At 33.0% G+C, this 19,560-nt stretch overlaps 1 protein-coding gene across 1 annotated transcript; it reads left to right on the forward strand.

Moving 5' to 3' along the window:
* Positions 1–12,566, forward strand: LOC112683873 (serum response factor homolog). The gene is made up of 2 exons (XM_025555062.1): positions 1–238; positions 10,272–12,566. The coding sequence occupies exons 1-2, from the start codon at positions 1–3 to the stop codon at positions 10,526–10,528; spliced, it is 495 nt and encodes a 164-aa protein (XP_025410847.1). The 3' UTR covers positions 10,529–12,566.
* The last annotated feature ends 6,994 nt before the right edge of the window (positions 12,567–19,560 follow it).

Genomic DNA, 19,560 nt, shown 5'->3' on the forward strand with positions numbered 1-19,560 from the left:
ATGTCTGCGACTGGATTTGAAGAAACCGATCTGTCATACAACATCGGCGATGACCACGATTCCAAAGAAACCGACGGGATGAGTTCGAGAGCGTCGGACAGCGGCGCAGAGTCTAGCGGATCGGAATCACCGCCCCCCGCAGCAGCTGGCCCGGTCTCGCGTTCACCGCCGTCGCACTCGCCGCCGACGTCTTCCTCGGCAGCAACAGCAGCAGCAACAGCAGCCGCCTCGTCTCCCGGTAACTACGCGTAGCACAGTAGTAGCGGTAGAATAGTAGTAGTAGTAGTAGTTGTAGTAAACTGCGACAACGGGTTATATTTATTATTATTATTGTCGTCGTCGTCGTCGTCTTTGTCGTCGATTTTTTTCTTTTTACGCACACATATTATACATATATATATATATATATGTATATGTGTTTTTCTTTCTTGCTCTTGCTCACGTATTCTTCACGTTTCGCGTATCATTATCGGTTCCGAACGGATCCTTTTACGGAGGCCCGTCCGCAGCGAACAACGCGAAAATAATAACGAAAGAAAAATATTATGATAAAGAAAAAAAAAAACTATAACGACAACGGCGATGTCGTCTCTCGCCGCCGCTGTGGATATGCGCGCGTACGTTTGTTGAATAAAATACGCTTCGGGTAGACCGCGTGGCATCTTCCGTTCCCGTTTGACCGTTCGTCACGTCGTCGTCGTCGTTGTCGTTTTTCTTGCAGGGAAATTTCAACCACCGCTGCCGCCTTCGGACAGGAAGTGTACCGGAAACACGGTCACACGCGATCGGCTACCATTGCGCGACGCTTTCGACCAAGTGTTTACTGATTTTTTCTTTTTTTTTTCTGACGTTTATTACCGCGAAACGCGTAACGTGAACCAGTTTTTTCTCTCTCCGAACGTCTAGCGGTTCGTATACTTTTGAACATTGAAACACAGAACAATTGTACACGCGCGATCGCGCCTTGTTCTTGTATATTTGGCAGTAAGCGTTCGTTTCGTTTTGGACGATTTACTGTCGTACGCCACTGAGAACACGAGTAATTACGATGAACTTTCGGCCTCATGGGCTCTCGAGTAAGATCATTTTTTTTTTGTGCTACTATAATATTATACGGTTTACGTTTGTACAACCGGATTACTGCGTGCGAAGAAACGCGCTCGAAACGTGTGGTGCGGTCATATCGCAAAAGTCGCGAGAACAATTCGTCATCGACGAAACACGCGCGTGGTAATATAAAATAACAGTTGAAAAGAGAAAAAATTAATTGTTACGCAGCCTAGTGAAAAAAACCACGTAGTAACCGACAGTATAAAAAAAAAAAATCATTATATTATTATTATGACGACGGCGATTTCGATAGGCAAACTAGAGGCACGTTACACGGTGATAGCGCGTGCGACTCCGATATATTTAATCCTCTCTTTTTCTCTCTCTCTCTCTCTCTCTCTCTCTCTCTCTCTCTCTTTATTTCTCTGGCATACACTACATATATCGTACATTATTGCCGCCACCCGCTGTTCGTCGATATGTCGGTTAAGTCATTATATTGTTACGCTGTAAGTACGAATTAGCCTAATCATCGGCACTGCATTGTGTGCGTCCGTCGTCGGTTTTGGTAATGTTTGGTTAATCCGTCTTCCTCTTTTCCTCGCACTCTGTCTCTTTCTTCCTTCCTCGCGCATCGTCTCGATCTCGCTGCACGTGCGCACGCCTTGCGCCTACACCGGCACGCCATGTACGTAGCCAGGTTGTTTGGTAGATAGATACGTTCTGTACTTTTCGACACGACTTCCATACTTTTTCTTCTCATTCTTCTCGGGCTCAACTGCGACGGGGTTCACATTCCACGATGACTGGCCAATGATGTTCCTCCGGATAACCGCGACAATGTAAGAATAATATTATTATTGTGTGCGCTGTCAACGTGGTGTAGGTGTGTAGATCTTGTGATCACACTTGAACTTTATTTTAACTCTGAATAACCATTAAAATCTTCGTCGATCTTAATATAAAATAACGGGAGTTTGGGAGAAAACTTGCGATTCTTTTGTCAACGTACGCAATGGAAAAATCGTCGTCCGCTTTAATAGCATACCTATACGTGTATATTAAACTGGCACCACGATACTTAATCTTCTATTTTTTTCTACTCTATTTCTCTCTAAAAATATAATAAAGTATTCCGATCAAAAGAATGCTGCAGCAAATCCTTAGAACAGTCGACATTGTGTTGATAAATTAATAGGGGCTCACTGCGACGTAATATATGATGTTAAAATATTGATATTGTAATCGCTTAATTGCTGATTTATAAATTACAATTAATGTTGATAAAATTATTTAATAAAAGACTTGTTAAGACCCAGTGATTGTGATTAAAATCGTTTGAACAAAAATAGAAAAAACGGTATTTCCCTAGAATTTTTAATCGTCGCATAGCTTCATATTTGTATTTTAAATTATAAACCATTTGTTGCACTTGAACACCATATGTGTATTTAAACAGTACCTACACATAGAATATGTTGTATTATACGCAGAGTCATTCAAATATTACGTTATAAAAATAAAAAAGATTATGTAAGAACCTATAGGCATAATATAGCTTATAATGTAATTCCCATTTCCCACTGTGTGTATACAATTTACATAGTCAGTGTTGTGAGGTAAAATTTGAATCATCTCGTAACGAGTAATACGTGAAAATGGTGTATGTATAATATTATAATTTTTTATTAATATATTACTATTATTACTAGTTCGTATTATTATTATTATTTTATCACTACGTGTATGTGCGCTAGGTGCGTCCATAAAAAGTAGGTATGTACCTGTATACACTCAATGGTAGTGTTATGCGGTTATATTGTACGCCGCACCGTCAACAACGAAGAAGTGTCAAGTGCTTCGTGACAAAAAGAATTTAACGTGTCATTTAGGACGCGTGTGTAATTGTTTGGATTTTCACTGGCGTGTACAATTGTCGTCTGTTCACGAGCGCGTGTTTTTTTTTCTTCTTCTAATCGTTCGTCGTATTTATTAACATTGAGCTAACGTATGTGTATATAAATAAACGATAAATAAAATTAAAGGAAATATAATAAGATACGACGATTTGGGGAGAAGACAATGGGTGGAAAATGAAAAAATGCTTCTCGGTGACGGCGCATACGGTTCATTTAAAAATCTGTTGTCGGTAAATGGCGACAATAAATATTTGTGCAAGTAAACCTGACCGGATATACACGGAATGTTCGCCATAATTTTGTACAACGATGCGAAGCGAACAATATAATGTACTGGTTTAATAATGATGTTTTATCAAACAGGAAATCTGTACCAAAAGTTATTTTGGTATAAATTTACACATTAGATTACTTTAGGTATGACATTTTAAGGTTCTTGGGTAATATTTCCAAAATGCGAAGAAAAAGTTATAATAACGATTTTATTCATATTTAAATCGATTTTTTAAAAATTTTAACACTCGTAATACTAATAATTTTATGTTTTATGAGTTGAGTATTTTTACGCCATTTTACCAAAAGACTTTGACAAGTTGATTTTTTTTTTAATACTTCAGCTTTTTTAAAGCATTACCGCACGACGATGATTATATCGTTACATGCAATCATTAGTATTGACTATAGTGTTATGATGATTTGTGAACGTAGCAACCGCTTACCCTTAACTATACATAAACAAACGTACGGTTCAGTGGTGACTTAACGTACACTAATAGTATAGATACATTGCATTCAGTTCATGTTTTTAATAACCATAAAATACGCATGCTCAATGATCACGTACATATATGTACACGTATATATTTTTATAAGGTATAAAAATGAAATCATTTTGATGTATTGTAAAGTTGAATAGTAAAATTGCATGTATATAGGGGTGCATATTTATATTTTTTTTTTTTTTAATCATAATTACATACGAATTCTATGACATCATTTTATGTTGTATAACATTTGTTTCAAATCGTGTAAACATTTTTTTTATAATTTTTCAATTTTGAATATAAAATATCACCATCTGTTATGAAAACCTCACGTAAAAAATTAAATTGCATCCAACCAATATACACGTTAAATTTTGTAATTTTTATATGAATAATATATGTATGCTATAATAATAAAACTAAAAATAAATCTATTTGTTATTTTCGGCCAATACATTAACGAGTATAGAATTATTTAATCAATAATGTTGCTTTTAGAGTTTAGGCAAATGAATAGGAAAATATTTTTTAAAAGTTAAAATTAATTTGGTGCCCAGCAGAGAAATATTATACCTAATCCTTTAGATGTGTTTCTTAACCCAAGGTTATTTAATTAATTTCGATATTTTTAAATTTAATTAGTTGATTTAATATTTTAAAGCTGACTGTGTTGCACATACATCAATATAAATTATTTAATTTAAACGTTTGATACTTCAACTATTCGTCTTACACTGTCTTTAATTATTATTTATCACAAAGTGTATGAAAACTTATACTTCTAGAAATCAAGTACTGGTTACTTATATTTTTTATTTATTCGTATTAGGTTTTTTTATTCAAAATTATTTTTAATGTCACTACGTTTGATAAAAAATACAAAAATATTTAGTTTCGAATATTTAAATGCATAGTTTATTGAAAGTACAATTTTTTCTATACACGATACATATACACATTCTTTTCGACTTTCTTACTTAACAATTTGAAGCTAATGTTAATAAAAAAGCTTCAATATAATATAACATAAAGAATTGAATGTATAAATATCGCATTAAAGTCAAATTAATTTGATTCACTTTTTTTTAATTAGCATGCATAATTTTAGTTCTATTACATTTTTAAATATGATTCTTATTTATTTAGAACAAATAAATAATATCTTAAAACTACGATATTTATTATCATTCATTCATTGATAACATTATCGGTTCGCTTCTTATTTTCATTGTACTTTGTCAAATGTATATTAAATTTTTCTCTCGATATTTTATAGTTTTTATTTATTATTATCTTAAATGTTTTCTTTAAACACGTAAGTGATTACATTGTGTATTATATGTTAACCTATTTATAATTCATATTTTCTATTGTTTTCAACAGTGTAGTTTTTTTATTGTTTTAATGAAGTTTTTTTTTTTTTTTTTAAAAAAACTTGAACGTTCAAAAAATAATCGTTAGGTTATTTTTTGTGTCGGTCGACTAACACGATGTTTTTCGCAGATCAAATCGATCGGTTTATTCACGCCATGGAAACAGTTAATTAAACATCGTCCATGGTGAAGTCGATGATAAAATAATTTACGCATAATATCTTCTAGAAGTTATAGATTAGAATACGACGATTCATGTTCTTTTGTTTAATTTTTATATTTTTATCCGTTTGAATGTATGTACATGTTAAATAATATAATATTAGGTATACACACATGCGCACATCGTTATAGCTTATTGCGATTGAGTCATTACGAAATTCGTTTGTGTCGTCATAATTTTTTTTCAGATGCGTGTAATATGCATTTTTAGTGTGGACTACGGAAGTGGCCATATCATTGATTTCCTGTCATAATGATGAATGAACAGTGAATATCTGATTTGGCGAGTTCCTTAAACACATTGTGCATATACAAGTAGCATTGCCACCGTCGTTTAATTTAGCGTATATCCATATAATCGTTATGTTAGTAAGCAGCACTCGCTACAGCTAGGTTAGCGTCGTCGTCGTCGTGAATATTGTCGAACTTATATTTCATTATTATCAATCGTATAGCCATTTTCTAGGTTTTATTTTTCTCTGAAGACATTCGTAACGGTAAATTGTATCCTTACAGTAATAGTCATAATATGCGAGGTGCACATATTACGACCAAACAATGGTCCGTCATGAATTTTAAAATATTATAATTCATGGTACATTATATATTTTATTATATAATACGCTTTATAGTTTCAATATGATGAATAAATATATTATATTGTACGTATTATATTGTAAACGTATTGCATGCAAAGACCGGAAGAGAAAAACTTTGCAAAGTAAAGAATTAGAAACGATTCGATCGTTTGACGATAGAAAATCTCTAAACACAAATACACATTTATACTATTGATATGTATTTATGGATAAATATATCCTTCTATTTCTAAATATGATTGCTGAAGCATATACTATAAAAAATACTTATCAAGATGTTAACATACAAAAATCGTAATTGAAATGGAAAAAAAATCATAGTATGGCATTAAGTGAGGCATATTGAGAATACAAGTCGAACATGTAAAGGAAAACTAACTTATTAAACTGTTGTAATAAACGCTGGTATAAAATATAGGATGTAATTATTAGAATAAAACGTCAGAGAACACTTCAATGTATGCGCTTAAGTACATGTTCGTAGCATGTACTGTAACATAAGGCAAGAAAACCGTACATTCAGGTGAACAATTTTTACTGAATAATATTTAATATTAATCATGGTAGATGAATAATAATTCTAGGAACAAAATAATATGTGGCTCGCAAAGGTATTCTATGTGATCCATCACAAATTTTTTAAATAAAACAAAATATTTAAAAAAAAAGTAAAATTTTCATAAAATACGTTTTTTATTAATTTATTGATATTATTTTCGAAAATTTTAAAATGGAAAGTATCTACAGCATGTATCATAACCTGTAATATTTTCAATAATCAATAAAATATATGAAAACAAATCACCTACAATGCACCTATAATACACCTATAATACACCTACATATATATTATATACCTACTATTTATATACTATATAAATATATATTATTATTATTATATTTTATTTTATTAAATATAAATTTGTATATCTACTTTTTATCTGTAACAAAATTATATAATTAGATTAATATTGATATTATATTTTATGTTATATACTTTTATATTTGGTGACCCGCCGAAAGATAATTGTTTACCAAAGTGAATCACTGAAGAAGAAAGGTTGGACATCACTGATTTACAAATATTTTAAACATCGAACCCCTATTATTTTTAAAACCTCTTGTAGGTCGCATTCTTTATAACATTATTATGTATTTTGAAAAAATTGAGTTTTTAATAATACACATTATTTAATTTGTTAGACTATTGAAAATTATTAATTTGTTTTTATTATTACAATATACTATATGTTTATATTTTAAACAAAATGTGTTACAAACTGAGTATTTTTTATTTTGTAAAGAGATTTTTAACATTGTTTTTCTTTATTTAGTTGATCTACGTTCGGCCTTATTTTATTTATTGAATACATTACACACTCATTTATAAAGTACCTATATACACGTGTGCGCGATACGACGTTAATAATATTATGTTGTGATAAGTGCATGTCGAGCGATCGTTTTACAACCGACGCGCACACACTTCACGACGGGGTCGGCCTAATAAAATATTTAATATCTACTTTAAACGAATATATAACGTTTAAACTGTATTATTTACATTGCTCAGTCGACCATCGTGTGTATTTAATCTCATAAAAAATTCAATGGTTTTTTGTTCGGATATATATCTATACCACTAGTAGGTATTTAAGTATAAAATGTATACTGCCTGTTATTGTTGTGATGCTGGGTTGGACGTGATTTGAATGATTAGGATTGGATTTAATAAACGGTGTATATAGCTGCTATATAGTAGTGTTCGAAGAATTTTTATGGCCAATTATCTATAAACGCACAGTTCGTTAATAAAAAATTATTTTTACCACTCAAACCGCTTGCGCGGTTTGATAAAGATCTACGTTAGATTTTATTTTGACGAACACGTCTTTGGAGTTATGGGAAGAGTAGTGTGTTACTTATCGGTTGTCTTATAACCCTTGATATGTTCAACATAACTGAAGCAAACAATAATGAAGTATATTTTTAATAAACTATATCTAAATCCGAAAAAATACTTAAGATTAGTCGTTCAACCGATCGAACGTGTAAACTTTTGTTTCCTCATTGGTTAGTTTACTCAAGAAGAGGTTTATCTTTTACTTTAACTAAACAGATTTTAATTACTTGTTTATGTTATGTTAAATAGTTTGAATAAATGTATATGTTTTGAAGATAATATTATGTGTGATGTATATGTAATCGAATAATGATGGGCTCTTGTCTCAACGTAGGAAACAGTGCACGCGTCCAATGTTATTGGATTGAATTATAATATTTTATTATATTTTATTATATTTTAATATAATATTTTCTATCGCAAAATAATGTATTCGTTTCGAAATGGTCCTGGGCGCGGGTGGACAATCATCTACCATCTACGATGAATTACGAACTCAAACAAAGTATACTTTTCGTTTTTTGTGTTTTTATTTGGTTTTTTTGTGCTCGAGCTGACGAAACACGTATACGCGTATCCGCGACACGATAAAGTGCGCAATTACGAGACTTCGTATTGTATTTAATGCGTGATCGTGCTAATGGAATACAGATAATGTGAACAATTAAAAAAAAAAAAAATAAAAAACGTTTACGATTTGCGCTCGAATCCGTCGCGCGCACACGTTCCTTTGGTTTGATTTCACGTCACGTACGCGGGTCGACAAAGCGCGTAAGAGTGACAGACGCGTCGCGCACCGACGCCGTTCGCAGGAACAACGCCCGCCGATAGGTTCTCGCGATGACGTACGAACTCGCGCGGTTCGTTCCCCGTTCGACTACGAAATGCCTGCCGGGGACCGATGCCGAGCGCGCTTACGCGTGAGTACGTTCAGGCCGAACAAGGGCCAGCAGCAAGGGTCGAACAATCGTACGATCACATCGTCGCAGCGGTGTGTCCGTGCACAAGATGACGAGACGGTATCAAACGGGACACGTTATCATTTTCGATCAATTACGTACTTTTGACGGGGTCCTCACTTTTGGATCTCCGTACTTCCGTCGGTTTCACCGCTGATGTTTGCGAACCGATGCGATTTTTGGAAGTGATCAGCATTTGAAACGTTTCCTGCTAGCAGGTGTTTATTTAGGACAGTTTGTACCTAACCCGTTGAACATTTTCACGGTGGGTTCAGTAACCGTGTAAACCGTTGCTACATACGTTTACCCATAGTTAATTGTAATAATTTATAATACAATACAAATGTACAGAACCGTCCTAAGGATTTTTATGGCCTGGGGACAGTTAATTCGGGATACCCTCAATCATCACGATGATATACGAGTTTGATAAAAAAAAAACACACCGAGCTTACATAATGTTGGTAAATATAGTTTTCAAACCCTCAACCAATCAAGGTAATTTTAATGTATCGATACGACGAATCACATTTTTAATAAATTCTCGATAATATATTTACCGCAATGAATTATATTTTATTTGTTCCTAGATCATTTGTAAACAGTCGTTAAAAATAAGAACTTGGTTGTTGTCATGTCGATACTTGCGATACCAAATTTCTACGTACATTTAGATGAAATCATGTCATTCTTCACATTTCGGCAATAACCATAACGAATCACGGAAATAACTATTTAGAAATTAGAATAACCGAAAAAGTGGCCCGTATAATAACGGTTACATATGAACCTAAGTTGATGTTATTTAATTCAATTTATTAATATTTTATAAAGAAAAATAGTTTAAGAATAATCCATCAGCAATCTCCATTGAGTGAAGCCGAGTATTTCTAATCAAATCTGAACATTAAGCAGGGGTGTCATTTGGGGGATTCAGACTGTACATTGGCAGCCCTATTTTTTTAAATGTTTGGTTGGCCCGTATAAAATGTTATAATTGCGCCGTCGCCGATAAAATATAAGATGCAAACGCGCTGTAATGGTGCGAGTTTTTCATAAGAACCTATTGTCCTATTGAAGTATTGAAGAATTTTTTTAAGTTCCGCTAAATAAACAGGATATATAAATGGCCTGGCGGAGGGAACAATTGGCCTGATTCAAATGTTTGTATCCCTATTGAAAAGTTGAAATGACGCCCCTGACATTAAGGGAGTCCCCTTTAAATTTCCCTGCCCCAAGGCCAGGGGAAAAATTTAGTTTTGTTGTCCCTTCCCACTGGTGACGGCCCTGCTAACATTATTCACGATTCGACGCTATCGAAACGTGCACGGTAAGGCAGAAGAAAATATCACGTAAACCCTCGTTAGCGGTCACGTATAGGGGACGATAGGTCATTTACCACTTTTGATATTATAAATTTATGTGTACGATCCATAAAAAAAGAATTTAAAAATAACACGTAATCGATTGTTATCGTTGCAGGAATTTTCCGATTGTCGTCGAGCAACGCGGAACTGGTGTACTCGAACTTGGCCGCCATGGTCAACTCTTCCGGCGCTTCCGGTCCGCAGCAACAGGCGGCCGTCCTGTTCCGACTGGGGCAGCTGGGCCGGCAGCTCCAGGCGTCCGGGCAGCAACCGTTCATACTGCCCATGCCGAATCCGCCAGCGGCGCACCAGACGCCCGCCGATCTCAGCAGCAAATCGTCGCGGAACAAATCCGAAATCCAAAATCCTTAAGGGCGTGCGCCGTGGCGTCCAGTTCGACCAAATCCACATTGTACGCGCGCACATGGTGCACGCTCGCACTCGTATAGATAAACAGTGTATTACTGCAGTTGGTACTAATTTTAATGTTTTCACGTGTACACGTACAGCGAGTGTTTCGCCGCACCATTTGTCCGACAACTCTTTTTCGTTGTGTATTGTTTCCGAAAATTAATTTTTTTTTAATCTCATCATACCGTACGTCATGTAACCGAATCTTTATCCGTGTTTCTGAATTGAAGTAGCGCTTACGTTAAAAAGAATTGAACGCTGACGCGGCCAACGACTTGTACAACGGTTTTCCCGAACATTTCAATGACGAATTCTAACAATTGAATCGTACGATTGACTACGAAACATGACGAAAAATTTTTAAAATTATCGATTTCGATACATAAACCTTTCGATCGTTAAACGTGGCTAGCGTTTGGAATACGTTTCGTTATGTTGTTCAAAGTACCACGAGTACGTACACTCAATGAAGAAAAACGACTTATTTTTTGTACAATGAAATGTAATAATCTTATGCGAAAGTAATATTGATATTGAAATATTAGAAATCAATACAAATCTTTCTTTAATCGATCCCTTGAAATAGCAATCTAAATTAAATTGTTGTACATGGACTATAAAACGTATTCAACGTATGCTTTAGACTTAATTTTTCTGCGATTATTAAATTTCAATAATATTGATTGCATTCATAGTTATTATCCAGGACGAACACATTGAAATACCCTGTATGTATTTACCTACATCTGGGTTTCTTCAAAAACTTTAATATTTTATAACTACAACGGCATAAATGTCAAAATATATCGACATCAGTTTCACCCTGCTTTTGATAGCAAATAAAATAAAATTTTACGATATTATTTAATAACTTAACTACCATAAAACTTTTAACTGTTACTGTCATTGAACACTAAATAATTCAAAAATACCAGGTAACTATATTGACCATAACATACATAAGTTGCTGTGAAATATAAGTGTTAATTGATTTCTATTGTTAAGATAAATTATTTGTTAAAATAACAATAGAAACACGATATCAACATCGATAATTTCGATAACGTAGAAACAGATTTTTTTTTTTTTAATAATTTCGTTCTGTTCAACTTGATTTGAACATTGTGTCTATTGTCATGTGTGTGCTACTTCAGACACTGTAAAGTTCGTGCACTTTCATTTGGATTTGAATTAATATACTTAACTATTGATTTCATAATGTACCTGTAGGTGTCTATTATTGAATCAAAGGTATAACTTATGTCATATTCGTTTTCCTTCTTATAAAACTTGATCCGTGCCGAAAAAGGCATTAGGAAATGTAAAATTCTGCAGAGGCGAACACTTGTTGACGATTTCGCAATTTCATGTGTTAAATATGTGTTTGTGGTGTAAACTATTTGCGGTGTAAATTTGACCTAAAAAAAATCATACAATTTTAGCCCGGATTCAAAATTTGAAAGCATATATAATTATTAAGTATATTTTTATATCATATAGTTTTTTATGAACCCTAAGATTCAGGTACGCGAGTCCGAAATAAATAATCATAATAATATTTATATATCTGTTCGTAAAACATGAATATTTCACATAATTTAATTACATTAAAAATTATACTGTTATTTCTATGTACGAAGTATGGTAATTTTAATCATTTAAAATGTTATGATACACGGAGTGACCGAAACATCGATTCTGTCGATTGTTTATTTAATCTATATTGCCTCAGGATATGACATCACATTTCGTGATAATACTGACCAATCATTTTTTACATAGGTGATTATGCATTTGCTCTTGTGTACTTATATATTACATGTATGAGAGTTAAGAGTTATTTTTTCGAATTTAGGTTTTGCTTTCATATAAAAAATAGGTACAAGCAGTACCTAATGATAACATTAATTTTATGATCCATTTTTTTCTTTTCTGCTATTTTTCTATGCATACTTTGGCGACAAGTATTGAAAAAAAAATACATTTTATTTGTACATATATGTATAGATACATATTTTGAATCAAAACGTATACTAAATTAATATTTTTATTACCGTTAAATTAAAAATCGCCGTCATTCAAACAAATTAATGTTTAAAAATCATTGATAACATTGATTTTTTATAAATTCTTTGAAAAATACTACAACTTACTTACAATACTTAGTGTATGATAATTTGCATTATTATTTTTTAGTTTAAAAAAAATATGAATTGTTAAAATCTATTTCTAATATAATATGTGTTAATAAAATTTGTTCCTTTTTTTTTCTACCTATTCCGCCATGCCTTTCTTCGTTAAATATTATGAAATAAAATTGTTAAATATTACTTTAACTATTATTATTATTTACATCACATCTTATCGACCAAACATTGTATCTATCTATACATTTAATTTTTTATAATAGTAATAACGTTTAGTATTTATTTAAAGTATTGTTTTTTGACTGTTTGAAAATGCCTTAGTATGTTATAAATTGTAAATATTGTTTAAATATTAACCAAGTTTTTAAAACGTATGTTAAGTTGAGTATGTGTAATACATTACAATATGTATTGTAACTTATCACCAGACTCAAAAAATTATGTATATTGTTGTTTTATTTAATAAGAATGTTGTGTAATACAGAAATCGACTAAAACAAATATTATTTAAAAAAGAATTATTTTTTTCACAATATGTTTGTTCAGCGACTGATTATTTTTGTATTTAATTAACAATGTTTTTAACATTTTAAAACGATATTTATATTATAAACTTTGTTTTCTATAATGTTTTTATGATCGCTGCAATATAGTTTATTTATTCAACATATTATCGACTTATGGTGTTCATATTAATTTTACAAACGTGCTAAAATCCTTATTCTGTGCCCCACAAGTAGTCAGCATGTATCTACTATTTATAACGTTCTAAAACAATTATAAAATGTGAACCAATTCTTTAGTTTTGTATACACCATCGTTTAAAGGTAAAATGCATATTTATAACTAGCTAAGACTTGTTATAAACAGGAAAATCGAAACTGTTGTCAATGTCATGTTATTATTATTTTATAGCAGTTACAAAATTGATAATATAAAGCAAGTAAAGTAACATATGTAAGGCATGTTACGACTTTAATATGTCATACAATTATATACATATTTGTTAATCGTTTAATAAAGCTATTCTACTCGTAATATGTACATAATACAATTTTATTATCTGATAGATATTTACATTAATTAACATTAAATGTTATTTAATGTAAATATCAGATATCATTACATTTTAACAATGATGATTTATATCTATTATTCTGGATTTAAATATTTCATTACAATTTTATCGTATCAAATATTTTACTAAACAATATAATATTAGTATCTTTTTACCTTCATAGTTTTAACAATACTTTACCATTAAAATATAAGAGGTAAAGGCATAATAATATAATATCTCCTTATTTCTATTGAGGTATTAAAAGGAATTGTTTAAAACGCTGAACAATACTAAAAAAAAAAAAAAAAAAATGTAGGCATAGTATGGTATTATAATACTATATGAGTGAATTTTTTTCTGTGAAATCAAGAATTTTTCAAATATTTTACATAACTTTTAATTGATTGAAAATTTGAAATATATTTTATGAATCATTAAAAATATATTTAAATAATAATTAAAGAACATAATTTTTTTAAATTTTAAAACTGACTAATATTTTAAGGTTATTTTTACTATATAAAAATGGGAAAAATTATTGATTCAATTGCAATATTGTTACTTATTTATCTTATTTTTACCGCGATGCATATAATATATATTTGTTATTTCATAATCCATATTTCTGTGCTCACCGTATGAGACAATTGTCGAAACTAAAATTACATTGTTATTTTATTAGATCAGTATTAGTTTATGGATGGGTAGTAAATATTGATAAAGTTTATCAAAGTATAATGATTATAATACATTATACTACGATATAAAGATTGGTTTTAACCATAACTCCTTTATTAACGACAATATCATGGTTTGTGTGTGTAGGTATATAATAATATGTAACTGTGTTTAAACATATAGCATATAATTTTGTTTAAGAGTAGTATTTCATAATATTTTTTGCGCAATCGAATGATTCCTTCTACAATATTCTGTGTCTCCGTGAAATGAGGATAGTGTACTTATTTTAAATTACTAATTATCACAAATCAACGAGTGTCTAGCGGAATTAAAAGTGAAACAGTCACACTAAAGGTTTAAATTTAACTATTTCTTAAGTATTAGTGCATCAAATCATTTTTGTATCCTTACATATAATTTTTAATACACGCACACACACACACGCACGTATACACATTTATATACTTGTATATAATTAGTCACACGAAAACTATGTTGAATGTAAGTTTACGCAATTAATTTATAATATTTACAGAATATAATAGGTGTGACTTGTAATCGATTTATGCTATAACTTTTTGCAAGCCTCATGTTTAATTTCATATTTTTGAGGGAAAAAAATCTGACATTTCTGTACGATGGCGAATAAAAATAATCACGAATCATAACCTTATCTACTGGATAAAAAACGATCCCTGTGGAAACAGTTAAAGAAGTTATAATGATAAATTAATTAAATATTTCAGATAACCTTACGGCAGCTGTTAACGATAACTGAAAACGTCAACGTTTTGTTGCAAACATAATTTTATATGATACGCAGTTCACGTGCATAATAATCAGTACGATGTGCACTAGATTACTCGACGAGAATGGGGTTTTATGTTGTCATCATTTCACCAGCGAAAAGAAGAAAACGTTTTAAAAAATATTAAATTTAAATTTAATATCATATATTTCTGCACAGTTTTAATTCAATATAATGGGACACGTGGTTTGCTTATACATGTAGGTACGCGAACAATAGGACGAGCTAGGGCTGAAATGATTAAATCATCATCCTGCTCAATAATTTATACAATAACAGTTAAAAAATTAAATTCAACGGTGAGTTTCATCCCTAGCATGTCCTACCCGTCTCCTATTGTTTTACGTAGTAATTCACTGCGCGTAACGGTTTAAATAATAGCTTGCACGCATACACGCATGTACGGCCGCTGCAAGCATAGTGATAATTCATAAATTCTTAAAATATCGATAGTTTTATCCGATCAAACATTTTTCACGATCTACGCGGTAACTAATTGCACGCGGTACATTCCTACCCGTCTTCGTAACATTACTCTGCCGTCACGCATCATCATTATTCACTAAGCGCGCATGGTCAGATGAATTCGGTTTCGAGTCGAGCAGACGTGGTGCGCGTGTCGACTGAATTTCGCCCGTGAGTCCGTGCAGTGCCGTTTACTTCGGCTAAAAACACGACGTGAAGTCGCTAATCCGGTAAATTGTAGTCGCGGTGCGAAAATAGGGTTTTTACGTTTTACGAGATTGTTGCACTTATTAATAGTAAATCCGCGCGCGATTTTTGGCTCGTCCGCCCCCGTCGACCCCATCGCGCTGAGCAAATATTATCTACGCGTCGTTAGAACATATAGCGATATTGACGACAGGGCCGGCGAGAACTTCTGATGGCCCCGGGGCTGCGGGGGTTCCGGGTCCCCTTCCCTTTGCAATTGTTTAACCAAGACGCACCAAGATCACTTGTACATGTTTTGGTACAACAAAAACATTGTATACAAGGCCGAAACGACGGGCCCCGGGGCTCTAGCCCTCCCTGCTCCACCCTCCCGCCGGCCATGGTTGACGACATGACATCAATGTGGTTTCGATGCAGGAGAAAAGAAAACCGTTCGATCGATATCGTTGGCAGTAGGCGCAATAAACACGTACACGCGTTATTACGAGTAAATCGTTATGAATTGATATTATACACACTCGTTAAGGCTTTGCGCACGATAACCATTGTTGGCGATTCCGTTGTCCGTGTACGGCACACGCAAATACTGCACTCTCATCAGCAATCTCGATCTTATCGGTGTACGCACTGCGTAATTTATGCGTATGAAATAGTAACCCGCCGACGTATGGGTCTACAACGACGGTACGACAATGTTACGTGTAATAATTCCACCGTGCACTCTTCCCGGATATTAACCGTTTAGAAGTATTTCGCTTTGCATTGGTCCGTATATATTTCGGATTATTAGCCTGGAATTTCAGTGAGGTCGGGTTCGTAGACGAAACCGAGAACAATCTAGAGAAGATTTCTTCTTGTGATTGCTTATGAAATAGGAATGCGAATTGGCTCTCTTGGTGAAATGGATACATTGTATATGGGATCCCACTACTAACGAATAGGCGCACAATGGAGGATTTCAAATTCACACTCGTATAATGGTTGTGTGTTTTCTATTTTCGAAAACATTAAGCGGGAAGTCCCGTCCTTAACGTCAGATTCTTTGTTGCCTTCCAGCAGACCTTGAACACTCAAAATCATGTGTTAATTAGTTCTATAAATTGTATACGTTAAATGTCTGCAACTTTGATTTTTTTAATAACGCCTTTGGTCATCACATATTCAGTATTATATTAGAGTATATATTAGTCAGTGCCGAATTTAAGAGGGGAGGGGGGAGAACAATAAAGGAATTTACCACCTCCCACGAGATTTTTTTTTTATTGTTTTGCAGTAGCAGTGATTAAAAGTTAAATTCCTTTATTATGACTACTCGCCTATCTTGAGTTCCAACCAAATACGGTACTCATTTCTGTGTTTACAATTGAAACCGTTTCTACGATCAATACCACGTTTTGTGTTATAATCATGGATAATAAACAAAAATGTATTATCTATAGTTATAATCAATATTCTGTGTTAATAGTTTATTTTTATTACACCTTAACTTTAAAGTTTATTCTGTTATTTATACTTCGTATTGTTTTTTTATGTTTTCTAGAATAGTGAACGTTTTGACGTTATTATGTCAATATCAAATATACAAATTTTGCCCTAAGTTTATCACTAAAGTTTATCACGCGAGTACGAATTGAATTAAAAACGAGTAAACACGTTAAAGGTACGCAGCATTTTATAAACATAGCGGAACGAGGCAACTTTTTAAAAATACGGCTCTCCTGCCAGTGGCAACGCTACCATGAAAATGCCCGTCTTACTAGTGGCCTGACCTTAAACATAATAATATAGTCATTTTTCGTAAACAGAATTATTTTGTATATTTTATCGTTGCCATAGTATTGTAATGATTTCAAATTTTGAAATATGGGGCAATTAACTCATATTAACTATTATTATTTTTGTTGAAATGTCATTTTTTGTGGCCCTAACTTATAATTATTAGCATCCTATTGGCCTTATCGAAAAAAAATCCTAGCGCCGCCATTGATCTCCTATAAGTATTGCATCATATCGAATTAACCGCCGTGATCATCGAATAGTTGGCTGTAAGCAGCCGTGCATGATGTGTAGGCACTATCGGCTCTACAATTTTACGCGATCCTATACAATATTATACTATAACCATTCGGTATATAATTAATCTGCAATCACGGCCGACACATCTCCGGAGTTCTTGCGTTTCGCTTATGTAGGTGGTACAGGTAAGTATACATAAACTCATTACAATTCGTCTTATTAATTTATATTTTTTTATCGGGAAACGTATTCAACCATGTTGTCGCTGAATAATCATATAGAAACACGCGTAGTACGTGCTGACTCGTTCGATACAATAAACAACGAAAACCATCGATAATAATTTTCACTATCCGCGAGCGAATGCTGCGACGTGAAATTATACTTCGTTTTACTTCTATGTTGCTAGGGTGCAGACTGTGATCCATGGGTTTTTAATGGGAGTAAATATATTGTACTAAATGCAAATAATTACCCTGGAATCCGCTTGATGCGATCACGCGCTCTGCGGCGATGACCGAAAAAATGCACGTAGTACGCATATGATTAGTAAAATAACTGCGCATGATTTTAATGCGATCGAAAGGTTGAACGGAAAAGCTAACCATACAGCACAGTACAACGTAATTGCAAGTGTTTCGCATCGTCGTACGTCACCGCCACGAATTCACTCCTCCGCGGAAGCCACCGGAGAGTGCTAACCGATATGCGACTGTCGCCTAACTAAATAATTTATTCGGCGACGTCAAATTAATTCAAACATGTACATTTTAACGCTGTAAGCCGGAGTAATGAAAGCAAGAACGATTCTCAGTGCCAAACACCGACATAGTGTTCACACACTCGTTCGGGGACGTATTTAGGGGGGCATGGGGGTACCATCGCCCCGGGTGGCAAATTGTTTTGGAATAAAGGAGCGGCAGCATGTTTTTGTAACAATAATCCATCGTCCATTTTCATTCGTCAATCAAAAAATTTCAATATTTTGCATAGCGACCACATTGCGGTTTTTATTTTCATGATAATATTATCAAAAGTTTATCGCGTAAAATCCATAGATAATAAATATTATCTTTCCTTAAAAATCGTCAAAAACGTACGTAGATGTGGCGATAAAACTTTACCTGGGGCGGCAAAACTCTAAGCTACGTCTCTGCACTCGTTCACATACATTGCATGTATTATGTATTATTGTATACCAATTATTAGTTAAAAATTATAGTGTTGAGTAAAATTTGTTGTGTTGTACTCGTAAGTATTCTGCAATTGGTTCCTATGACGTTTGACCACTACTGTTATGTTTAAGTCGAGTACGTACCGCGAGTGTTGGACGTTTGTTGTTCATTCCGACGTTCAAGCGTAGAATTGAACCGATGAAAAAATCACAATCGACATGTTCTTCATCAGTATACAACAATAAAAATCGCTCGTGAAACGTATAATAAAGCCATTCAATAATTTAATTAACTATTTCGTATATTTTGTGTTTTACGCATATTATATACTTTAATATTATTTAATAAATAAACTTTAAAACGTTTTTTTAAACAATAAATGTATATGATTCGTATAACATAATCGATAAATATTCGAATAAACAATAACAAAT

The sequence above is a fragment of the Sipha flava genome, unplaced genomic scaffold (assembly GCF_003268045.1).
Source record: "Sipha flava isolate LNK unplaced genomic scaffold, YSA_version1 237_pilon_pilon, whole genome shotgun sequence".
In the NCBI taxonomy this organism is placed as follows: Eukaryota; Metazoa; Arthropoda; class Insecta; order Hemiptera; family Aphididae; genus Sipha; species Sipha flava.